The sequence below is a fragment of the Carcharhinus amblyrhynchos genome, chromosome 7 (assembly GCF_965287045.1).
Source record: "Carcharhinus amblyrhynchos chromosome 7, sCarAmb.v2.hapA, whole genome shotgun sequence".
NCBI classification, from domain to species: domain Eukaryota; kingdom Metazoa; phylum Chordata; class Chondrichthyes; order Carcharhiniformes; family Carcharhinidae; genus Carcharhinus; species Carcharhinus amblyrhynchos.
This window is the reverse complement of record NC_137330.1, coordinates 34,423,031-34,449,884: the sequence shown is the minus strand read 5'-3', so window position 1 is coordinate 34,449,884 and position 26,854 is coordinate 34,423,031. Positions and strand designations below refer to the sequence as shown.

The following is a 26,854-nucleotide window of genomic DNA, read 5'->3' as shown; positions in this document are numbered from 1 at the left end:
GTCTAACCAACGTTCTGCACAACTGCAACATTAGACTCCAGCTCTTATATTCTATACCCCTTCCTATAAAGGCTAACATACCATAGGCTTTCTTCACCACAATCTCCACCTGCACAGCCACCTTCAAAGACTTGTGCACTTGCACCCCCAGGTCTCGCTGCGATTCTATACTCCTTATGGGCTTACCCTTTATCATATAACTCCCCCCCTACATCATTCCGGCCAAAATGCATCACCTCACATTTATCTGAATTAAACTCCATTTGCCATGTATCTGCCCAATATACCAGCCTATCAATATCCTGTTGTATTGCCAGACACTGCTCCTCACTGCCCGCCAATCCAGCCATCTTGGTGTCATCAGCAAATTTGCTGATCACACCACCTAATCCCTCTTCCAAATCTATAGTTTATCGGAAAATAAGAATCTAAAAAAAAGATTAACAAGCATCTGTGATCTCAAAAACACAATCAAAAAGCAGAATATCACGGATATTTGAAATCTGAAATAAACACAGAAAATGCTGGAAACACTCAACATGCTTATGGCAGCATCTTTAGAGGGAAACAGAGTTAATGATTTAGACTTGTGACCTTTCATCAAGATCAAGAAAAGTTAGAAATGCAGTAGGTTTTGACCAAGGTGTGGGTGGGATAAGGACAAAAAGGAAGGTCTGTGATAGAATGAAGGGTAGGAAAAGTTGAATGACGAAAGAGCTAGTCTTCCAAAGCCACAGAGAATCGTGATATTAACCATTTGTAGCACATTATGTTGTTAGTCTATTATTGAAAGTACATTTGCACATAAACCACTTAGAAGAATGACTACTCACCTGTTACCGAAACAATATTGAGCAATCGCCTCATAGTCTGAGGACTAATGTCACTGAACCAATCTTCAGTGACCAGAAGCTTGGTCAGATCAAAAGACATCTGCCTTGTAACTTGCCGCTGCATTTGTCGGCGACGATATGTATCCTGTTGATCCAGAAAATGATCAACATGTAAAAAATGGAAAGAAACTGGGGAAGGATTTACATAAATTTTTCACAACTTCAAAGGTAATCAAGTACTTCTGAGTTTAGTAGTGGAAAACTTGGCAGACAATTTATAAACAGTAATGAGATAAATGACATGGCAAATTATATGAAAAATTTTAGATGCCGGACAGGATGTTGGAGAACTCCCCTCCTCATCTCCTAGTGATGCCATGGAGTTATTTACATTTACATGCAAGAGCACACAGGAGCCTGGTTTAGCACTTCACTGAAGTGACTACTTACTTGCCTTTGGAGGAGAGCTGGATTCAAAAGACAGGGTGTCCTATGAGCCCAGGCTGACACCTGAGAACTATATAATGCAGGATTTAAGATGTTTAAACATTTAGGATTACAATTCCAAAGGACCCATTTTGTCAGAACTTAGTCAAAAAAATGATGACACATTCCTCAAATTCTGCTACATTTACTTTGTAATGAATAAACTGTCATTTTATTAATGAGACATATAAGCAAGATCAAAGCGCACCTTTAAAATGCACTTCCTTTGGCAATTGCCTAGGCTGTTAATCATTGCTGCTTGAAAGCTCTTTTCCTCACCTTATTGATCATTAATCAATCCCCTATTGTGCTGACTCGATCCTGAATTTTTGGAAAAGAAATTAAGGTATTTCCTTCTCTGGCGTCTCACTGTACCATCAGTATGCTCTGTTGAACCTACTGATAACCTTTTCCCTAACTTCAACCATCACTTTGAAGATAGCTGTAAGTGGAAGTGCAAGAGAGGCCCCATGCCTATAAGGAAATTCCATCTCTCCACAATTTCATGCAATCTTAATCAATATGTAATCCAACATATCACAACAATTTGCACTGGACTATCATTTTTAGTTGCTATACATTGTACTACTCTTGTGGGGTAATTGGTACTTAATACAAGGAATAGCATACTTTTATAGCATAATTTTATATTTATTTCAAGGCATTAAAAAAAACAGATCCCTGCAGGACTCTTACTCAGATTTCCAATAGTCTCATTATGCTCGGATTACCAATCCTAATTCCACTACTCATTTCTCTTCCAGAGGTGGTGTTTGAAAGGATATAACTCTCAGTCAATAGCAAGTTCCAGTATTCTTTTTGAAATTATATTGATAGGAGTTCAATCATAAAGCATCAGGTAAGCATCAGAAAGAAAAACAAATTTGAATTTAAGACAGTTCCTTACCCTTCTATTGAGTGCTGTCTTACTGCCGAGTTTAGTCAATTCTCCTAAACTGTGCTGTGAAAGTTTTCGATCATTTTCTTCATGCCAACCTGCAGCACAGCAACAATGACAATTAAAATTTATTTCTACTTCATCACAGCTAGAATTGTTAAGGATGGTTAGGAAACGCATATCATAAATTTTAAGTCACTGACAATGTTCTTACTTGTACAATCTGAGTTTCCAACATCTCCATTAGATGGCACTGCTGCAAAGACCTTCTTTGTACTACTAAGTCCACGACTGTTTAGATAAACAGGCAGATGGACTATATTCCGCATATAGTCATGTCCATTTATATTAGAGTCTCTTAAAACACTGTTCAAATTTTGATTGATAGCCTTTATGATGATATGTGGATCACTGGCAAAAATGGCAATAAAGGGACCTTTTGAAAACAGAACACGCACCTAGAAGAAAATTATATGGTAAAATTGACATTGAAGACAAAATTCAAGGACTCAATAAACTTCTCAAACACAGATGCATGCCCATCTCCTTATAATGTGAAATATTTCTATCACATCATCCCTAATGGCTGCTGTCAAGAAAAGCAACTCAAATTTTCTAGGCTCCTTTCATGTTTGTAATCCCAATATCAGCAATATTCTAGTTAATCCATTATGTGTTATCTAATGCTTTGACATCCTTTCAATGATGTGCTATATAAATTCCATACAGTATTTCAACTGTAGTCTTACTAAGGTTATATATGGATTCATCATTGCATCCCAACATTTAAACTGTTTACATTTACCATGAAATCCTGTGTTGCACTAGACTTTTATAGCCTTCTCCACATGGATTACTTTTTTTAATGTCTTGTGAACTTGAACCTCAAGATCTTTTTACCCTTTCAAATCAGTCTCTAAGTGTAATCATTATATTTTCAACCAAAATGTCCTTTTCACATTTAATGGCACTAAATTCCATTTGCTACTTTTCTGTCATTTCCACCATTTTTTCACTGTCTCCTTACAACATGCAATGAATAAAGTACAGCACAGAGGAAGATCGTTCAATCCATCTAGTGATCATTCGGCCCACTGAGTCTGTATTTGCTCTTTCGAAGACAATCCAGTCAGTCCCACCCTGCCTTTCCCCATATCCCGGCAATCTGCTATTGAATTTGTTTCCACCACCCTATCAGGCATTGCAATGCAAATCCTAACCTGCGTCTGTTCAAGTTTTCCCTCATGCTCATGTCGCTTCTGTTTTTTTGTCAATCACTTTGAATAAAGCTATGCCTTCACATTGTTTCCAAAGGCTGAAGGGCTGTCAGTTTCTCATCACTTGCTCTATTTAAGCCCTTTATGCTTTTATTAATTCCTTCTCTGTTCAATGGAGAACAACCCCAGCTTCTCGATTCTAACCCTCAACCTTGGAACCACTCAAAAACTGCTTCTATAAATTCTCCAAATCCTACATGTCCTTTCCAAAGCATGATACCTAAAATTGGACACAAAACTGTGGTCAAACTATTATTTTGTAGAGGTTCAGCACAATTCCCTGGTTTGGTACTTGATACCTCTATTTATGAAGTCCATTTGCTTTATTGACCTGTAAACCTGTTCTACTATTCAGGATCTGTGCACAATCACTCTAGTTCTCTCTTGTGCACCTCCTTTGAATCAGGCCATTTAGTTTGTATTGTCTCTCATTCTTCTCACCAAAAATGTATTGCACCACACTGTGTGTTGAATTTCACCAACACCTGCCCACCAAGTGTACCAGCCGATCTATATTCTTTTATTTTCACTATTCACTACACTTTCAAATTACAGTTCATCTGCAACTTTCAAAATTGCACCTTTTACCTTCAAGTCTAACACATTAATGTATACTAACATTTGGAAGAACAGAACTTAATGTTGCTGAAAAAAGACATTCTACAGAAGGTTTTCATTTTGCACTCATCAGGACAATTGCAAGAATAGGGGGACAGCAATTTTATTCTCTGGGGGCGATTCTCCCAGCCCATTGCACTGCTTTTGCCGAAATCGGCACGGACCTGTATAATTTATGTTATTTACATGTAATTAGTGGGCCCAGGACTGAAGTCTCTTGGCCTACAAGTCTCCATTGCCAGGAATGTTTCACTCTTGTGGGGTTTAACAATAGCTCCCCACTTGCGGGGACCTGGCAGTCAGACCCCACTGGCATGAGTAAATATGAAAGAAAGAATGGGGAGGTAACTTTCATACGGAGAATGAAACACCAAATGTGGTAGAGGATCAAGAGTACATATAAACCAGCCAATAAATGTTGCACTACAAGTTTCACAAAGCCATTTTTTAAAAAAGCAAACCATGTATAATGCTTTATTTTTAGAGGAATGCAATTGGTAGGTAGGGATGTTATATTCTAAATTTGCAAAAACTCTTGGCAAGGTAGTAGCCTAATGAAGATTGTGGAGCGTAAACAAAGCAGAAAAATGAAAGGGAGAAAAAAAAAAGGACAGAAACTTCCTGACTTCTGTAAATACACCTTTGCGGCTGCCAGAAGCTTCACCATTATTCTCACCTCCAGGCCAATGTAACTAGCTTGTAAGTTAAATTATGCAGTATTCAACTACAGACAACATCCAATACCATTACAAATAACGGAAATGAACAAAAGTAAAACGGAATACTAACTTGAGATTTAAAAAAACTCCTGATTAATATGGCACCATTAAATTTAATTTGTATCAAAGGCTGCCATACAGTCTCATTTGTGAAGGGTTAATGTATGGATAGCGAAAAAATACTTACAGTGTCTAGCATCTGCAGGACTTTATCTTGTTCACATGCATCCAAGCCATCAATAACAACCACAAGTCGGGTTTGATTCTGAGTAAAGCCATCAATAGATTTGGCCATCCGAGCCATGAGCTCCACTTCATTCTTTAGAACCTTATAAAAAGCAAACAGACTTTGTTTTTTTCAACCAACAACATTCTACCATTATAAATACACCGTTAGTATTAAAGAAGTCCTTTCTATATCTAGTTCCGAGTTGGGAAAAACTGAAACAAGTCAAGTTAAATAAAATCAATCCACTCAAAGTTCACCCATGCCTTGGTTGCCCAAAAAATGATGTAGCCAGAAAAATTTTTTTTTCCTACTACTGTCTTCTCTCCATACAACAAAATCAAACTGAATTAAAACTCCACAGTTTTCCCTGGCAACCTTCCAACAGCATTGCGAGCATTGTTCATGTGTGAACTTAGGCAGAAAGAGTCATCAAGCTATTTGCCAGGAGGCTTTTACAACTGACCTTGATTCAGTTTCCATTTAATATTCATTCAGGAACCCTTTCCTGCAGGGAATCATTGGATAGCAAGCTAACTTCAGTGCTTCAGAGCTATACATGCACCCCAGTCTCCTGCAATCCTTCCACCAAGTTCAAGAGACTCAACACAGACAAGGGTAAAACTAGAGACCTTCTAGCTTGTGTGCCATTGTTACCCTGGGCAGTGGGTTCAGCCAAGAGACCTTCAAGCAAGCTCACATATTTATTTCTGAAGCAAGATTTTGAAGTCTACAATAGCGAATGTGGTACCATTATTTAAGGATAATGAATGTGGTACTGTTATTTAAGGAGGGTAGCAGGGATAACCCCGGTAATTATAGGCCGGTGAGCTTGAAGTCCGTGGTAGGGAAGTTGTTGGAGAGGATTCTTAGAGATAGGATGTATGCACATTTATAACGGAACAATCTCATTAGTGACAGACAGCATGATTTTGTAAGAGGGAGGTCATGTCTTACAAATTTGGTGGAGTTTTTTGAGGAGGTGACAAAAACGGTTGACGAACGAAGGGCCATGGACGTCTATATGGATTTCAGTAAGGCGTTTGACAAAGTGCCTCATGGCAGGTTAGTGAAAAAGGTTAAGGCTCATGGGATACAAGGAGGTGGCTGGATGGATAGAGAACTAGCTTGGCCACAGGAGACAGAGGGTATCAGTCGAAGAGTCTTTTTCTGGCTGGAGGTCTATGAACAGTGGTATTCTGCAGGGCTCTGTACTGGGAGCTCTGCTATTTGTGATATATATAAATGATTTGGAAGAAGGTGTAACTGGTGTGATCAGCAAGTTTGCGGATAACACAAAGATGGCTGGACTTGCTGATAGCGATGAACATTGTCAGACAATACAGCATGATATAGACAGGCTGGAAAATTGGGCAGAGAAATGGCAGATGGAATTTAATCCAGATAAATGTGAAGTGATGCATTTTGGTAGAACTAATGTAGGAGGGAGTTACATAATAAACGGCAGGACCATCAAGAGTATAGAAACACAGAGGGACCTAGATGTGCAAGTCCACAAATCCTTCAAGGTGGCAGCACAGGTGGAGAAGGTGGTGAAGAAGGCATATGGCATGCTTGCCTTTATACAATGGGGTACAGAGTATAAAAATTGGACTATAATGTTGCAGCTGTATAGAACATTGGTTAGGCCACATTTGGAGTACTGCATCCAGTTCTGGTCGCCACACTATCAGAAGGATGTGGAGGCTTTGGAGAGAGTGCAGAGGAGGTTTACCAGGATGTTGCCTGGTATGGAGGGTCTTAGCTACGTGACAGATTGGGTAACCTGGGTTCGTTCTCCCTGGAAAGACAGAGAATGAAGGGAGACCTAATAGGGGTGTACAAAATTATGAAGGGTATAGATAGAGTGAACAGTGGGAAGCTTTTTCCCAGGTCGGAGGTGATGATCACGAGAGGTCACAGGCTCAAGGTGAGAGGGATGAGGTTTAACTTAGATATCTGAGGGACTTTTTTTTTTACACAGAGGGTGTTGGGGGCCCAGAATGCACTGCCAAGTAGGGTGGTGGAAGCAGACACACTGGGATTGTTTGAGACTTACCTGGATAGTCACATGAGCTGACTGGGAATGGAGGGATACAAACGAATGGTCTAATTGGACCATTGAGCGGCACAGGCTTGGAGGACCGAAGGGCCTGTTTCCTGTGCTGTACTGTTCTTTGTTCTAATTTCATGCTAGATTTGGAAAGAAAATCCTTATTTTATGCAATAAAATTAACTTTTCAACACTGATTACTGGCACAATGAGCCCAGTAGGCTGAATGGCCTCTTACTGTGCTGTATCATTCTATGGTATTTATAGCATTACTTGCTTATTCACTATCTGTGTCAACTTGGCTCAATGGATAGAATGCTAACCTCCAGATTACCAGGTTGTAGCTCACAAATTTGTGTACAAAATATAGATAATCATACCAATACAGGTGAAGGACAGTTATTTGCTAGAAGTCCTGCAACTTCAAGTCAAACATTCAACAAGACACTGTCGCTGTCCATTTTAATGGTTGCTCAAAATTCCAAAGCACAATTTGAAGTAGAGGAGGAAATAACTTCTCAACCAATATATATGTAAAAGCAGATCAACTTGTCACTCATCTCAAGACTGAGTTAGGGTCATTCCCGGAGCAAAACAGCTGCTGCATTTGTCTGCATAATATCTCAAAGTTATGAATAAAGTGCATGGGACATTTAGGAATGAAAATTAACATTTGACTGCAAGTACTTTTCTTCCATGTTATATAATTGAAATGTCCTAACAAATGCAAGTGCCCTTGCAAATTGCACACCCACATCATTAAAGAAAATTGAGCTACTTCAGGCAAAATACTGAACTCATAATTATAGGCATTATAAATCTGTTACTGGAATAAATACTAAAATATTTAGGGGCACCATTTCTAAGACATCAATTCTATGCCCATCTTAATTTTACTCAATCAAAACAGTCTGCAAAACAGTAATTTAAAAATATACTAATGGTATAACTTGCATATTATGATCAAAACAAAATATATAGTGAACGTAACTATTTTAACCTGCCGATTCCACGATTGTCAAGACAAGCCTCTAAAAGTATCAACTAGATATAGGATATGGGTACAGTTGTTTTATTATTGTTTTGTTGTATTAGTTATCCCAACAACAGGACTAATGATCCATGGCAGTTTAGAATCCTAATTCAGTTTTTAAAAATCTGGAAATGATAAAACTGAACTTGTAAAAGTGACCATGAAACCAAAAAGTTGAAATCATGTAAATCCAACTTATTCACCATGTCCTTGCCTAGTCTGTGTGTCTTAATTAATGCAGTCTACTTTTTGGCTGCCTGCTCCCTGATGTTGCCACGTCAACATTTATTTGTATCAAAAAAAAGGGGCAATTGGTAATGATCAAAAAAATTGCCAGTCTTTCCAACAACATTCAGGGATTAAAAATAATTCTGAAAACATTTGCTGTGTCGACAATTTATTTGCAGATAGGATGCCGTTAAATGAAACTGCTATAAAATGTATATTAGACATTCACAAACTACAATATCCTAAAATCTAAAATAAATTCTTTCACATTACACATAAGATATACTTACTTTCATAAAACCTTCAGGCTTTAGTTTGTGAAGTTTTGAAGCTGCTAATAAAACACGCTTTCTCTGAGAGCGAAGGACAGAATCTAACACCTGCCACCATGTGTGGCAGTTAAGAACTAGTGCTAGACCAATGATACAGGCAATAGATATCAGGATGGCATTTACAGTCAGGTGTTCTTTATCTGCCTTGAATATGGCCAGCAGCAAGACACCAGCAATGAAGCAAATCATGATAAAAATAAAGATAACAAACGAAGGGACACAGCAGGTTTTTTTCCATTTCTTCACTCCTTTTTTACCTTAAAAGAAAGTAAAGTCAAACATTATTTTAATATTAATTTAATAACCATAATTTGAGATATTATTCATTCTTTTCAAGGGCTATATATAGTATGCATATGATTATATACACAAAAAGACATTGTACCCAATCAATTTCATCATAATTTACCTCCAATATTTGAATTTCTTATTAGTAGTCTTTTTAAGCCGCCCTAACTATACAAATTGATTGGTCAATAATGAATGCACAAAAGAGGTCTGTAATTCATTAAAACACTTGAGATCAGATATATTTTAAAATACCACAGCTCTGAGTTCCTGCTTTGTTTCTGTTTCAAAGAATGATGGGTGATCTTATTGAAATATAAAGTTTGGAAAGGTTTTGACACGATAGATGCTGAGTGACTATTTCCTCTGGCTAGAGAGTCTTGAATTCTGGAGCATAGTCACAAGATAAGAGGTTTGCTATTTCAAGTTGCGATGGGATGAAATCTCTCTGGAATTCTCTACCCAGGGCCTATGGATGCTTGGTTATTCAACACATTTAGGGCCGAGACCTACACAATTTCATACTGAGGGAATCAATAGATATGAGGATTGGTCGACATAATGACACTTCAGTCAAGGTTCAGCTATGATTTTATTAAATAGCAGAGCAGGTTCAATGGGCCATGTGGCCCACACCTGCTCCTCTTTCTATGTCCTTATGGATCAATTTTCTGTGGTGGGCTGAAATAGGAGTTGCTTGTTTTAGCCACAGGTCCTGGACATCCTTTTTTGTTTTCACCAATGAGTGGTTAAAGTAGCTTCCAGTGTAAAATGTGCCTGTGTCTGCTGCCTATTATAGTGCATGCTGAGGCACCAGCCAATTTCTAGACCTAGAAGTTTATTCCTTGCAATGGAAAATGTTGATACTCTACTTGCAATGGAAAATGTTGATACTCTACTTAATCAAGTGATCTAAAACCTTTTTTTAAAAACTGTAAACCAAATCATGTTCTATCTTTTTAAAATGGTCCAAATATAAAATAACCCATACATGAATGTTGATTTAATATTATTTTGATATTTAATAAAAGTTTATATCACTCTGGAAACAAAGTATTTTTCATAACAGGTCATACCTTGTGTATCATCAGTCTTGAAGACTCTAAAAAGTCTTGTTGCCAGGAAACCAAACTCCCTTTCACAAGCATCAGAAAGAGTTGCAATCATCTCAGCCATTGATGTTTCTCCACCAACACTGGACAGCCTGTTGTAGTCTGTGAAAAGAAATCTTCCACACAGAAAAATAAAAGTTTTACAAAATAAAATTGGAATAAATCCATTAAAGCATCAAGGGCAATGCTGACTTGTAAGAGTTTGATTAAACAATAATGTGCATTTGAATTATTTCAAAAAAAATGCTTAATTTTGAATCAAATGAAAAGACTGCACAAAAAGTTGCCCAAAGAAAAGTGGAAATATTATTATGAAGGTGATTCTGGAAAATAAAAGCATGCCTGCAGCAAAAATAAAGTCTCTGTAAGCCTTTGTTCACACAGCAAGATAGACAAATCCAACAAAATGAAACAATTGAAATGTTTGAAAATGAATAACAATGAGACATGGGCGATTGAAGGTAATTTCCAGGTTTAATATGATGATTTCTATATAATGGAAGGCAGCCAGACCAGGACTATGATATTTTTTCTTCAATAATTTATCCTTCATATTGCTTTTAAGCGCATGGCATAGAAAAGCCAAATGATAGGAGTAATTTTAACTATTATCTAATTTAAGATCTTCCTCAAAAAAGTCAAAATAGGCATCTTCTTAGCAACATAAATAGAATGAACTAAAGATGCCCATACAATTGAAATACATAAAAATGAGTGAATTCTTGATGTGATGATTCCAAGTTTTCTTCAATCTATTCTCCAAAGGAGATTTTTTTCCTCACAAGGAAGCACAAAGCATTACATCAAATTTGATTATTGGAAATTTGGTAACATACTGAATAGGAAGGCTTTCCTCAAAGCATTAAATTAATTTTACAAATGTGACATCATTCATCAACATAAATAATTTTCCTACCCTGACAAGTTAATTGTTTGAACTCCATAACAGCAGATAAATGTACCCAGTGAATCTGATTATATAGCAGCTCAAGAATTACACTTTCCTGGGGAATCTGCAAATAAACTGAATTTCTTCAGTGATTTCTTTAGAGTCTAAAGTTTCTACTATAGGAAGAGAATTGTAAATTTAACCATTGTTTCAGAACCACATGACCAACTCAACTAGCTTCCGTGTTCACGTGCAGCAAGTTGATGGCTAACTATCAACTGAAGAAGTGCCAAGGATCCCAACATCTGCATTCTTGACCTGGAAAGATTTTCAGGCAGATAGCACAGCTATTTGAACTGCGGAGGCCCAGTTATGACCATTTACAAAATGTAACATAACAGGTCTCTTAATATTCCTCTTCATTGAATATGGGAATCAAGTGCTCCTTGGTACAGTGTAGAGAAAAGTAACATATGCCCCTACAGTAAGAGAGTGCAGTGAGAAATCAAACAAAAAACTTCTTTAACTGGCACTGTAGAAAGAGATTGATGTAGAAACAGCTACATGATCATTTTGAGCTGATGAATCTTTAAGACAATGTTAAGATTTGAATTGAAACTATTTTAGTTTGAAAATGCATCAACATAAACATATGGGTCACGCTGGCAAAACATTCAAGAAATGACAGGAAATTTGAACAATTTGCAGATCTAAAAAACAAAGTTGACCTGCTGAGCATTTCCAATTTTATTTTAAATTACCTAAGCTGTTTGAATTTCCTTCAAATGGGACAATGGAACATGGAACGTAATAAGCAAAGGAAGCATGCAAGTTTTTAAAAATTATGAAAAAAAATCAGGAGTTAGAAAGGATAGAAAGCATTACCAAATGACTTTTAAAATTGACCTTTACCTGACGGGCAAGGCTCTGGAAGTCTGTTCTGGTAGTTCAGGTGGATTTACAAACATCAGTTTAAGCAATAGCTCCAGATAACTAATTTGCCGAGCAAGCTTAGTACTTAATACCCAGGCCCAATTCCAACTTTCTCCCTCTTGTCGACCACCGAAGTAAACAATTGCTTTGAAAATGAAAAGTAAAAATTTACTGTATTTCAACATGACAAACCATGCTACAGTTATGGTAACTAGCACTGAAGAGTGATCTTTGCTCTTGTATGGAGCATCATCTAAACAATGGATGGAGTAGTTGGACTATTAATAAGATAAATAGGACTATTAATAGGATAAATTACATATAGGAATAAATAAGCTTTTAACACATTTAGGAGCAATTATGACAAAATGTAATCAAATAACCCAATAATAATTCTCCAGCAGCACACAAGAGCAAATAGCATCTGGAATGCAAGTCTATTTGCTCCCAAGGCATTTCCAAAAAATACATTAATTGTACTGACTCATACAAGATTGCCACTTAAGAGTATAGTGCATAGAAAAGTTTAAATGAGGACCCTAAACATAAGCCATCTTTCTTTCTTCAATATTTGCTTCCTCCAAATAGTTGAAGACTAAACACTCGGGACATGAAAGAAGTAGTTCACCATGAGGAAACTGAAGAGAAACCAGCTGCAAGAACAGACCTGAGGAATGAAATTTCTTTCTGTAATGTTCAGTTTGCTATTTTAGAAAATATATCTATAGTTACTTAACTTTCTTTTTTAAGAGGTATTTTTCAAAAAAATATTGTTCAAAGTGAGTCATGAAACAGGTGGATTCACCATTTATTGACAACTGACCATAAATACAAAGTATTTGTCCTTGTACAAGATTGTGAATAAATGTCAGGATATTGCATTCAGTTTTCATTTCCTGACATGGTGAGTAATACTGAGGCTTTGGAAAGGGCAGGGGGGGGGGGGGGGGGGGCGGTGGAGCTCAATAACTAAGACCCAGCTTAAAGTGTCTTTGTTTTAAAGATTTAGGAACTGGAACTCCACTATCTAGGAATGTGTTGACTTAGCAGTGATCTGATCAAAATTATAAGATGAAGGAATAGATTATGTTTGAGTTGACAATTCGTTCCAGTTAAATAGATTAGCTAGGCCCTGATGTCACAATTATAATCTATATATAAGGCCAGATCTAATTTAGGCGTCAATAGATGGTCCTTTCCCAGACATTATTGGAGTCTGAAACAGGCACCAACTTGTACACTGTATGTCAATTAAATTAATTTGTTCAAGCAAGAACTTGATCATGTTCTCTCAGGATAAAGATTACATTTCCTAAAAGATAACCTTACCTAACAAAAAAAATCAGTTCTGAAATTTTCAACTTTACAGCTTTTTCAGGGAGAGCTGATTTTTGATTCCTACTAGCCTTTGTGCATTGCTAATATCAAATCTAGCACGATAAGATTATGCATTTCAAACTCAACCACCATCCTCTGGATGAAAAAGGTTTTCCTCATGTCTCCTTTAATCCTTATACCAATCACCTTAGATCTATGCTTTCTGGTAATTGACCCTTCAGGTAGGAGATACATGTCTTTCCTGTCTAGGCTCCTTATAATTTTCTACAACTCAGTTAGGTCACCACTTAGCCTCTTCTGTTCTAAGGAAAACAACCCTCACCTATCCAATCTCTTCTCACAGCTGCAATTTTCAAGCCCTGGCAACACTTTTGTAAATCTTCTCTATAGTCTCTCCTGAGCAATTATTTCCTCCCTGTAATGTGGTTATCTTAATTGTACATAATATTCCAGATGTGGTCTAACTGGTGTTTTATACATTTCCAGCATTAGATCTCCACTTTTGTATTCGATACCTTTTGTCCTAACTCTGATATTATTAACCAAGTCGTACATTTGCTGGCTTAAATGCACTAAATTCAAATTAAGTATTTCAACCTCACCACAGCCCAGAATACTTGCATCATCGGCACCAATGAAAAAGGTCAACTTATTCATAACTCCTTTGGGCACAAGGTCAACTCCACCACATTCTCTTTTGGTAGCTATGAGACCAAAGGAAGCAGCAGCTGAACAAGGCTTCAGCAATGGTGGAGCTTGTGATCAATGGGAGAAGAAAACACAAGGTACGGTAAAGCTGAAAAAGGCAACAAAGTACATATTTCCATATGTTTTATGGGTGGCATAGTGGTTAGCACTGCTGTCTCACAGTGCCAGGAACCTGGGTTTGATTCCCAGCTTGGGTCACTGTGTAGATCCTGCGCGGGTTTTCTCCGGGTGCTCCAGTTTCCTCCCACAGTCCGAAAGATGTGCTGTTTAGGTGCATTAGCTTTGCTAAATTCTTCTTCAGTGTACCCGAACAGGTGCCAGAGTGTAATGACTAGGGGATTTTCTCAGTAACATCATTGCAATGTTAACCTAAGACTACATATGACACAAATAAATAAACTTTAAGTTTAATATTTTCATTTCCAACTGCTTTATTCAGCAAGACTGTAATACTGATACTTGATCACCAGAAATACTAATAGGCAGATGTGTTTTTACATATTATGTTATACATACCAAAGAAGATGTAAATAATTGCCAGTAAACTTAGTCCAACTGCTATGCCAAGCTTCAAATCAACAGCAAAGCCAAGAAGTACTTCAGTTCCTCCACATATCAAGAGTGTAATGAAGACTACCAGCCAGGAGAACTGGAAGAGGGGTTCTATCTGCTGACCAGCAAATGTCTTCATTTCATCTGAGAATAAAAGAGTGAAATATTAGTTAGTACTACAGAAGATTTGTAAAATTATTCTCTGTATCAGAATTTGAATTTAGGCATCTTCTCTATCCACAAAGACAATTTGCCCCATTCCATGTGTTTATGGTTGAAAACAAACTAGCTTAAAATAATCAGAATCCAAGAAAGGCTCTGAAACTCTGATCAGTCATCCAATAGTCTTAAAGCAAACAGTAAACATTCAATATTCTCAGTATTGTAATTTTCTAGCTGCATACCTGCATGAAAGACAAGTAACATTTTAAAGCATACAGCATGGAGTTAATCATTGCCTAGTTTAAGTCATGGCACTATATATTTTCAATACAGTTAGTTAAGGGTGTTTCTAATAACTGATATTATCAAAATAGCCCAGCAGGGAGAAAGATACCGGGGGTGATTCTCCCATCCCACTGTCCTGCTTTTGTAGTGCAGCGGGCCAGGAGACAAGAACGGAGAGTGCTTCACAGACTTCCCGCTTGGTGCCTCAGTCTCCACGAGCCTCTGGAATCTGGATTTCCGTTGCCATCAGCTCCACACCAGAAACGGGTGCAGAACTTAATAATTCATATAAATTCTAATTTCCATACAATTTAAATCCCATTACAGGCCCAGGACTGAAATCTCCAGACCTGCTAGCGTTCCTGCCCAGAACTATTTCACTCCAGTGGGGTCTAGTATAGTCCTCACTTGCAGGGAGCTGGGAGCTCAACCTCACTGGAGTGAATGGGGGGCGGCTGAGCCCCCCCAACAGGGTCAGCACCAGGGGTGCCCTGGGGCACTGCCACCTTGGAAGTGGCAGTCAGGCACAGGCAAAGTGGCAAAGCCCAGGGAGCATCTTGGCACTGCCCACAGGCCATCGAGGCAGGCTGGGGGCAGGGTTGAGGCTTATCTGGGTGTATTTCGGAGTCGCACGGACCGGTAATGTGGGAGGCTGGCAGTGCAGGACCAGTGCACATGCGCAAATCCCAGTGCTGACAGATCGCCGCATGCACAGTGGCCTGCTCAGCATTATGCTGCTGGCCTCTTCAGCGGGAATAGATCCCATCCACTGATTTTCAGCATGATTCACGTTGAGGCATTCTGCAGCGCACAGCGTGTGGGAGATTCATTTTGAAATTCCTGCTTTAAAAAATGCAGGATTTACTCCAGTTTTTATGCAAATTTGACACTTAGAATTTTTTGGGGGGAGAATTGCCACAAAAGCAGGGCAATATTTACTTTTGAGTCAAACAAATTTCAAGTGGATTTATTCTCATTCACTTCTGCAAGAATGAGTTTATTAGTAGCTTCATCCCCAGATGTTTCTTCCACTTAAATAGCTCAAATTACAAAAGAAAAACTGGATGAAGTGAATATTCTGTGGTGATAGAATTACATCTGGCAATTAATGGTCCAAATCAGAACTTTTACTATGAAGTCTCAGCAAAATAATCTGTTGAATATAATTCAATAAAAACTTGCAAAATTGTGCCATTTCCAGTAGATCATATCAGGAACGGTGGTCTAAAGCACAGAGGATTTGTACCATGTCTTTACCTGAAATAAAGCATTTTGTTATTTACTCACTGGAAGAAAATCGAAGTTCCTGTGTAGTTGTAGATATCTTCTGCGGCACGGTGCCACAGTGGTTAGCACAGCTGCCTCATAGCACCAGAGACCTGGGTTCAATTCCCAGCTTGGGTCACTGTCTGTGTGAGTTTCCTTTGGGTACTCCTATTTCTTCCCACAGAAAATATATGCGAGTTAGGTGGATTGGCCATGCTAAATTGCCCCTTAGTGTCAGGTAAAATGCTAGGGTGAATGCAAAGGGCTATGGGGATAGGGTCTGGGTGGGATTGTGGTCAAAACAGATTCAATGGGTCGAATGACTTCCTTCTATACTGTAGGGATTTTATGGACCTTGCACAGCTTATCTTAAGGAAATCTCTTCCAGAAATTAGCTTTCCACAGTATTTGTGGCTGATTATGCTAGTGATAATAAATATTTTTCAGACAAGCATTTGTTGTAATTGTGTGTAACATTCACACAGAAAAAATAACAACGAAGAGAAGACTTTCTAACTAACATGTAGATGCTAGAACACGAATATTACAAAGCGATTGTTTCAATTTGTATGTTGGAAGTTGAATAAATGAGATTCTATGCATCACTAAACAATAAAGGGTCAATTTGGTAAATAGAATTACCATGTTTTACCTTCAAGCTTTTTCAGAAGAAATGATTTTCCACTCCCCCACTGTGCGTAAAGTCCAACACAAATAGGAGGCTGCATAGTTGGCTCACTCAGGATATCTGCCAGTGCACTGCTGTACAAGTCATAGCCAAGCATATCTCCATCCGTCTCCGAAGGCGAGAGATGTCCTGTGATTTTTGTTTTTTTAAAAAAGGTTACTTTTTAATATTAGTACATGTAATATCAAATGAAGTAACAAAAAATACATCAAACATGCAGCAAGCTGGCAGCCTCTGTGGAAAGAAAAACGATTAATATTTTAACTGACTTGAAATACTGTTTCCCTGTCCACAGATGCGATCAGACCTGTTACTACAGATTCCCTACAGTGCAGGAGGCCATTTGGCCCATCAAGTCTGCACCACCTCTTCAATGGAATATCTCACCCAGGCCTATCCCTTCACCCCATCTCAGTAACCCCACATATTTACCCCGCTAATCCCCTAAACTACATATCTTGGAACACAGACAATTTAACATGACAGTCCACCTAACCGGCACATCTTTGGACCGTGGGAAGGAAAACACAGGAAGAACATACAAATTCCACACAATCAGCTGGAATCGAATCCCAGTCCCTGGCGCCATGAGGCAGCAATCTAACCACTCTGCCACCATGCTGCCCTAAGTATTGCTCACATTTTCTGTTTTTTCTCTCCCTGATTTCCAGCATCAGCAGTATCTTAAAATGGAACTGTTTGACCATAATGATTTGAAAAACAAATTCACACCAAGTGGCAAAGACAAGTATACTAGAGGGCAGTCAGTTTGTTCACTTGACTACAAGAAACAGCGAAGAGTGGAAGGAGCTTGTTATGAAAACAGGGGAAGAGGCAGAAAATAGGATAATTTTTCCTCTTTTTTGATGTCAGTACAAGCTTATCTTATGTCCTTATCTTTGAACCGCTGCAGTCCTCACACTACTTAGATTGCTGCTGTTGTATCTTTCAGTAAGAGAGGTCACGAGGCTGTAACTACTTTGCCGGAGTTTCTTGGAGTCATATTCGGTCAAATGCTGCCATGATGCAGAAGAGGGATAGTCCCTTCACCAAGTGTGTTAAAATATATCCTATAACCACAGCGCAGGAATGAATTCTCAATTCAGTGGCAGTGCTGATCAAGTGGTTGCTCTATCCTGGATGGTGCCATTCTTAAGCTTTGTTGTAGCAATGCTCTGCCACAAAGTACCCAAACACACCTAATCTGACCCTTTAGATAAAAACTTTAAAGGGTTAAGCAATGATTTCCCAGCTTCTGATCTACTCCTGTATTTAGGGCTGATACCATTGTTAAATTAAGTTTTGAATCTATGGTGACTGCCAGGACATTAATAGTTGGGAATCAAGTAATGGTAGTCCTGTTGAAAGTCAGTGGGTGCGGTTGTGAACAGAACAGAACACTTTTTGGTAAAAAACTCCATTCCTGATCTTATGATGGAGAAAAAGTCATTTATTACGCAACTGAACTTGGCTGAGCCAATAAATCTGCCTTGTGGAACTCTCGGAGCAACGCCCTGGTTCTATGACATTTAGTCTCATGGAACCATGAAAATCTCCCTGGAGACAAGATCAACCTCAATCACTGAAACTGTTGTGATTTAACCCTCACTGATCTATTTTCCAAATGCTCCTTGGTGCCATACTCGGCCAAATGACGTTATGATGCAGAGGGTAAATACTTGTTTCTCCTCAGGTACTTAAAGACTACATGTTCACATTTGGATCAAGACAATTGTCAAGTCAAGAATCAAGTAGTGCTAAGACCTAAACTGAGTAATAACAAGCATGCCATTGCTGAGTAGATGCTGCTAGCTAGCACTACTGATGACCTCTTCCATCACTTGCTGACAGTTGGTAGGGCAATAATTGCCATGCTTCAACTTGTCCTGTTTTGGGATGAATGGGCAATTGTAGATAGGTATATGTGTCATAGCTGCACCGCAATAGCTTAGCTCAGGACCAGTTTGACCTCACGTACAAATCTTCAGCTCCACAGTCAGGTTGCTTTCGTAATTTAAAAGTTGAACTTTTTTTTTTAAAATGGATGTACGTGGCCATGAGTTTATTAAAAATATCAAGTATTACTGCACTGAGACATGCAAGTAGATTTTCAACTTTCCAACATATGTTTTGCTGATTAGCCACCCACCCACTTTTTATTTCTGTTGAAATAATTGGACAGTTTTCATAACAGGTAACCAAACTGCAGTGCCCGGCAGTAAGTTCAAAATCTATCCAACGAGGTCATAAATTGTTAATCTGGGCAGACTTCAGAAAGGGAACCAGTGAGAGTTGAGACTTCAGGAAAAACCTCCCCTCCCCTGCTAGTTCTTTTCTACACTCAGATTGAGTAGGGAATATAGTGGGTAAAAAAAATACTGGGTCACACACAAAGTACAGGATTCTATGAACAAAACCCATCTCCTGAGTTGCTGAATAATATTTATATTCAAGACCAAGGCGGTACGATGACACAGTGGTTAGCACTGCTGCCTCACAGCCCCAAACAAAAAAGGTTTGGTTTCCAAACACACAAAGAAAACACAGGGAAAGATCAGATGTGAGACGGAACTTTTATCCTCAAAACAGGAACAATTGGCTTTAATTTCTTTATACTGGATCACTCTTGCAATGATGTGGATGTGCCGGCGTTGGACTGGGGTAAACACAGTAAAAAGTCCAACCGATTTATTTGATAAATCGGTTGGACTAAAACCTGGTGTTTGTCAGACTTTTTACTGTGCTCACTCTTGCAATACAGCTATTCTATTCACCTCTTGAATAACCTCACTGCATTGGTTATGAACTTTTGGAGAATCATACTCCAACTACCTCATTTATTTGTTATGGCAAATAGAATAACCTTATTCAAAAGCATTTTTTAGCTCTCTCCACTTTCGGGTTCCTTATTTTAACCTCCTTATTTATGCACTGTTGTAATAGTTTGGGTAAAAATAAAATGTGGTTTTAACGTTTGTATCCGACCATCCTCTTTCGTGTATATATTTGTGGATTCTATATATGTTGGAACTACTTTTCCACACAGCCAGCATTCAAGAATTCTGGCAAATTACTTTTCAGTAACATCATGTCAAGTCCCAGGTGTGGTCATGTTAGCAGCTTACATGGTATCATAACATCTCGGATTGAAATATGTCAGCCGGGACACTTGTTTTCGGTCAGCCACGACAGATAACACACTCCCGAGTCAGAAAGTTGTCAGTTTAAATCTTATTTCAAAGTCTTCAGCACAAAATCCTAGGTTGACACTCCATATGCAATAATGAAAGGGGGTGGGGGCGGCACTGCAGTGTGGGAAGTGCTGCCGTTTGGATGAGACATTAAAGCAAGGCTCTTAGGGTGGCATGATGACACAGTGGTTAGCACTGCTGCCTCATAGCACCAGGGACCCGGGCTCAATTCCCAGCTTGGGTCAGTGCGGAGTTTGCATGTTCTCCCCGTGTCTGCATGGGTTTCCTCTGGGGGCTCTGGTTTCTTCCCACAGTCTGAAAGACATGCTGGTTGGGTGCATTGGCCATGCTAAATTCTGCCTCAGTGTACCCGAGCAGGCCAGAGTGTGGCAACTGGGGGGGGGGGTCTTCACAATAACTTCAGTGCAGTGTTAATGTAAACCTACATGTGACACTAATAAACACACTTTTGGGCTGTCATAAAAAATCCCCATGCACTATTTTGAAGAACAGCAGGAAAGCTAATGCCTGTGCCCTCTGCCTTAATAAGCATCACTAAAACAGATTGTCTGGTTGTTATCACATTGCTATTTGTAGAAGTTTGTTGAGTACAAATTGGCTGCTGCGTTTCCTACAATCAAAGTGACTACACTTCAAAATGGTTATTCCTTGGACATCCTGAGATTCTGAAAGGTGTTTTTTTAAGTGCAAGTCTTTGTTTTTATTGGATAGGTCAAAATTCTCTCTTCTTCCTCATTGTATTTGGAAGTAAAGCTGTCAGCCTCTCATCGTCCTTTCAGAATTACAGCTTCCGCCTTCTCGCCCACCCTTTCTCATCTAACTGGAAATAAGTGGTTTGGCACGCCTTTAAGACATTTTACAAAACTTCAATTTACATTAAGAATGAACCAATCAACTGGGATATTTAATGAACTCTCTTTATTATACATTCAGGACTACACACTTCATTGCTTGTCCTTTCTTGATGTTTACAGAAATCACATGGCTCTGTTGTTTAGCTATCTCCTGTTCTGACCTGGTTATTGTTCTTGTTGCACTCTATTTATTTGCTGAAAATTATAAAATTAAAGAGTTTTTAATATACAAACCAAAAAAATTAAATACACCAAGGTTACAAGAAAAACAAAAGGTGCGTGATGTGGATGAATTGTTATCTGCAAATCAAGCATGAATATTTCTCATCAAAGAAATGTAAAAATATTTGTTGCCAAACTTTCTGATATTTTGGTACTATATTCCAAAAATGGAGTTGAAACTAAAATAAGGATCAGCCATTTTTAACTGTAAACCTTGCATCAATCAACAATGGATTGATAAAATTCAATTCTGCACAAAAACAAAAATAACAAAGCTGTGTCAGGAGCATTTGGAAACTCTAACAGTTGTAATGCTGTGGAGTTTTATGAACTGCATGAAAGCTCTGGCTTATACCAACTGACAACCAAACACATTCAACCAAACTTTCTTTACTCGATAACTGCTAGTTCATTTTGAGATACCCCAGTTTCTACACTTTACTCTGCTTCCTAATCTAAGAGAAATAGTTACACTTTGAATTGATTATGACATAGCAATCTTACCAGGATTTTCTGTTAATGTTATAAAATGAAAATCAAAGCAGTTGATAGCCATTAGTTAAATCTGGGTGATATTTCAGACCTGTAGCTACTCCCATTGGCAAGAAACTGCACCCACAATGTGGAATGGAGAACCATCAGATTATACCCATACTGGGGATCCATTGTAGCATCTAGTTGCACTGAAGAGGCCACTCACCTTTTTAAGCCACACCGATCTATTGTCAACTTCTGGCATCCTAGTTCAGTATATATTTGTAGCAGTAGAAGGCAGCTTAACACCTCTGGTTTTCCTACCAATTAATGTCCTGTTTTTCAATAACATTTTTTATACCGTATAAGGCTCATGAAATTTTGCCAATGGAATGTTTTTTTAATGTGATTACAAGAATTAAGTTGCCAAGTGAGCTTGCATAATCTATACAAGACGTTCAAAATATCTATGATAGCAGTTAAAAACCAACTTTAATTCAGAGATAATGAACATTTAGTCAACTGCAAATGTACATTTCTGTCCATGACAGTGGTAATATAAAGGGACTGAATAACATCAAACAGAAAGGTTAAACTTAAGCAGTTTAGAATTATCAGAATCTTCTTAATACTGAAATTATTTTTGAATAAAGTATTTATTCCAGTTTGTATCTACAGCTGTTGCCAGCATAGCTAACAATTTATATGCTCTTGATATACTGATCAAGGTGACAAAATGTCTGTCATAATTCTTCAGGCTGAAGTGTAGGAACAAGGGCATCTCAAAAGTGTCCTGCAATGGACTACCAGTAAACAGCACTTGGGACATGATTTCCCTCCCCACCAAGTTGATCTCGTCACGAAACATACAAAATGGACCAAAAAGTACTATTCCTGGCCAGAAGTTCCAGGTTCAAATCATCTGAAAAGGTCCATCATTCCCATGTCAAATTCCTACTCCTTGGCAAGGAACTGCACCCACAATGCGGAGTGGACAACCATCAGATTATGCCCATACTGGAGATCCATTGTAGCATCTAGTTGCATTGAAGATGCCACTCATCTTTTTAAGCCACACTGAACTATTATCAATTTCTGGCATCCTAGTTCAGTATATATTTGTAGCATTAGAAGACAGCTTAACACCTCAGGTTTTCCAATCAATTTTACTATTTGCTCCCCAATGAGGGAGAGCCTCAGGAAGCAAATAAATAATATAAAGAGGTGAAGGCAAAGAAACATGGTCTCTGTCTCTTTTCTCTTCTTGTGTGTGTGTGTGGAGATGCCAGCATTGGATTGGGATAAACACAGTGAGAAGTCCACAACACCAGGTTAAAGTCCAACAGGTTCATTTGGTAGTAAACGTCACTAGCTTTCGGAACGCTGTTCCTTCGTTAGGTGACTGGAGAGTTCTGATCACAAAACAATCACGCTTTCTAATCAGTATTCTGTAAACTGTGTGTGCCTGTATATGCCCTGTTTGTGATCAGAACTCTCCACTCACCTGACGAAGGAACAACGTTCCAAAAGCTAGTGGCGTTTACTACCAAATAAACCTGTTGGACTTTAACCTGGTTTTGAGAGACTTCTTACTGTGTCTTTTCCTGTGTGCCAAAGTTGTATTTTCCTGACTCTATTATAACATTTTATCTTTTAAAATTGATTAGCAGTGACCCGAAAGTAAGGTCAGACAGTTCCCAGCTCAACAAAGATGATAAGTGGAAATGAGAAGTCACAAACCAATAATCAGGAGTAGGAACTATGATAATTGTTTCCCACCTGAGGCTGGGAAGTCAAGGTCTAGTGTCGCGCCATAGTTGAGATTAGCTTACTTTGCACTAGCTTTCCTCATCTGCATGGCTCAGCAGCACACGATACTAGCTTGTGCCGTTAGAAAAGCACAATGCACTGTTATTCAAGTAGACAACTTTGAACCTTTTCACAAACCTAAATATTTAGGCATTGCACACAAATTAAATAAAGCTCTTACTTGCTCCAAATATCTGAGTCAAAATGCTTTTCTGATGGCTGCAGTCTATGTTGTATGGAGTTTCGCTTGCTTTGTTTGGACGGTATAGTAGACGGCCATCTTTAGGATTCCTCAACAACAATTCTGCTAATTTTCTGCTTCGTCCACGAATTGCTATGTGAAGTGGAGTGTCTCCCTTCTGAAACCATAAACAATGAAAAGATTACAAAAAAATACTTCCCAGTCCAATCATGTCTGGCCTGGCTCATTAGGCCATGGCTAGTTTCATGGCTGAATTGCCATGAAACCTGCAACAACCCTATAACTTAATGCTTTGGCCACAAGTCCTCCTGGACTCCATTGGTGCATCCGAGGTCAGTAAATTTATCCAAAAATTGATGTCCATGATACTATCAGCAGTTAGATGTGGCTAGCCTAATACTAGCCTAGATCAGGACCAGATGTTGGTGGGCTTGGATGAAGTGATCTGCTGTCATAAGGTAACTTACATTTCCATGGTCCCCAACTCTCAAGTAATGCATGCAGCTTCATTTGAGCTTACTCTGTGCTGGGAGCACTAAATGAACTGCCAGGAATTCCTCCTGCAGTCCCTGGTCAGTCTCATCTCTCTCTGTGACACGAGTAAAACAAGAACCGCCTGCCTCCACTCCTTCAGGATATCCCCATGTGGCACAACCAGATCTTGTTGCAAAATTTACTTTTGCTATTCCTTCCCAAATAATACTCTAGTATGCCCAAAATAGAAGTAAATTTAGGGTTCTGATTCCCATCCAAGACCCACATTTTGTATCTGTTGAAATAAAAGAGTACATACCATGGAGTGTCAATTCTGATTGAGTGCAAGGTTTATATCCAATTTAACTCCAATATTTTTTTTAGAAGGAAAAATTGTCACATTAAAGCTCCAAGTGATTCGATCCTATTCACATTGGTTTATCTCACACAAAGTCACTGTTTTCCCAAAGCAAATATTCTTATGATCGCATTCTAGCTAAAAAAAAAACCTCTGATCTTTAGCTAACAATAGAAATACATTGCATTCACAGAGTGAAGCAATATTAAATGCGGGACAGCATCAATACAGGTTAATGATGCAATAAAACATACAAGTACTATTTGGTACAAACATTCAGACATTTCTGTAACTGCTGAAAAGTTGTTACTGATGCAAACAAAAAAGCTAGTGTTAAAGCTAAATCCAAAAGCAACTCGTGGTAACAAAAAGACTGATCCTCATATCTGTCATCTGGAATTTGTAAAAGTAACTCAGCTCCAAACTAAATGGAACACCTTAATATTATTCCTCTCCCCTCTACATACCATAAAGTACATTAAATAAAACTCCAACTAATCTCCTAGTTTTTTCCTAGCATTGTTTAAAATATCAATTATTCTTCTCTTTTTACACACATTGGCATCACCTAAGAGTCAAGGGATTAGTAAACACACCATGCAAAGCAGAGAACCATGCATTAGTCAGCTGCTTAGGAGTATGGTTCTGCTTGCTTTCTCCAAATTTGCTTTTTTGTCAGCTCAAGAAAATCTTAACGAGAGATCTGCAAAGAATCAAAACCTGAAAATGATATACAGTAGGTACCTCCAGTCCCAAAATGGTTAATCAGCACATTCCTCCTTCCAGTGGAATCTCAACTGCACCTCAATTTTTAAACAACCCTTCATTAGTGCAAATAATCAAAGTTTCATTGCATATGAATTTACAATTCTTTTGAGCTTACTGGATCTAACTTTCACTCAGTAAATTGTCCTGTATTCCAAATGACAGCAAAATGAGAGTTAAAGTTCCATATAATATTTCTCTTTTATACCAGTTTTCATTGTGATTTTCATTGTGTCATATTCGCTTGGTTTCAATGGGTGACTTTCAAGATCATGCTGTGAGATGTTGCAGAACTGTTCCTCACCAAATTTCATGCAAAGGTTGCTGTTACCTTGTCTGCTGCAGACACTTTGGCTCCTTTGTCCAGTAAAAGTTCAACTATCTCAATATTTCGCATTTTAGTTGCTTTAATGAGAGGCGTCTCACCATCCTGAAAATGCATAAAGATATTGCATTTTAAAATCATTGACTAAGGTATTCTACATTCAAGTTAACACTGTTTTCCCCCAGATGGCAACACTGTAATTTGATGTGAATACCTCTGAGTTGCAGAAATTCTCAAATGACTGGTACAGATAATGTCATAATAACCAACACCCCCAAAAAATTACCAGGGATAAAAAGTAGGAAGAAATATAACTAATCCACTCATTTAATGTTGTTTAATCACAATTAATGAACATTTCATTTGCAAATAATATCTTCATAAACTCAATATTATGTCAACAAGTAATATCATACGAAGTTGAGAATTCTTTAAGGATGATGTAGCATTTTAAGTATTATAATATGGACAACACCAAGGCAATTCTTTGAAAATTCTTCGAACGTTTCAAACAAAATGTCCACAGAGGTGTTCCAGTTGGATAGTGTCAGAGGAGGTTCAACGACCTTGTCAGAATAGGAGAGTGACTTCCTACATTCAAGTACCAAACACTACTCCCTCCACTCACCACCACCACCGCCCCCGCCCCCCCCAACACACACACACACACACACACACACACACACACACACACACACACACTTGAACTTCCCCAACATTCATCAGGAAAATACATCTTGCAGTGCCAAACATTCCTCTCTCTCAAGGCACTCAACTCAACAATCAGTGACACTCACCTTCATCATTGATTTGGTAGATAATGGAATTTTTAATTCCAGGAACACAGTTAAGTCTTGCATTGGTTGATTAAATTTCTGTTAAATATTTTGGTCAAAATACTGTTTGTTTTTTCTAAATTAATTGAGTGCTTAAATCAAATATTACAATAAATTGCCCAGTCTCTTGAATTCATTGGAAGTTGGGAATATAATTTACTGAAATGCCCTGATTATATATCTTCATTGTTTACTGGATAATCAGATGCATATTCTGCAGAGGAAATACATGATAAATGGAAGTAGACTCGATACAAGAATTTGCAATTGGCTACGAACTGCACAGAGCTAAAAATGTGCATCCTGGACGTGATTGTTAGTCTGTGTCAAGCCATCTTGTTTGTTTTAATGTAGGTACCTGATACGGGCACTGTAACTGCACATGTGCAGGATATGCTC

At 38.3% G+C, this 26,854-nt stretch overlaps 1 protein-coding gene across 4 annotated transcripts in view; it reads right to left on the bottom strand.

Moving 5' to 3' along the window:
• LOC145344864 (kinase D-interacting substrate of 220 kDa-like) overlaps nucleotides 1–26,854 on the bottom strand; it is a 135,451-nt gene that overhangs the window by 40,894 nt on the left and 67,703 nt on the right. For all 4 annotated transcript variants that reach the window (XM_080192120.1, XM_080192121.1, XM_080192122.1 and 1 more), the window contains exons 11-21: nucleotides 25,626–25,724; nucleotides 23,677–23,854; nucleotides 16,889–17,053; nucleotides 14,488–14,667; nucleotides 11,905–12,070; nucleotides 10,068–10,219; nucleotides 8,662–8,960; nucleotides 5,019–5,159; nucleotides 2,432–2,675; nucleotides 2,227–2,315; nucleotides 834–978 (exon numbers count right to left, since the gene is read on the bottom strand). In XM_080192120.1, the coding sequence (XP_080048246.1) occupies nucleotides 834–978; nucleotides 2,227–2,315; nucleotides 2,432–2,675; nucleotides 5,019–5,159; nucleotides 8,662–8,960; nucleotides 10,068–10,219; nucleotides 11,905–12,070; nucleotides 14,488–14,667; nucleotides 16,889–17,053; nucleotides 23,677–23,854; nucleotides 25,626–25,724 (1,858 nt within the window). The remainder of the gene's footprint in view (nucleotides 1–833; nucleotides 979–2,226; nucleotides 2,316–2,431; nucleotides 2,676–5,018; nucleotides 5,160–8,661; nucleotides 8,961–10,067; nucleotides 10,220–11,904; nucleotides 12,071–14,487; nucleotides 14,668–16,888; nucleotides 17,054–23,676; nucleotides 23,855–25,625; nucleotides 25,725–26,854) is intronic.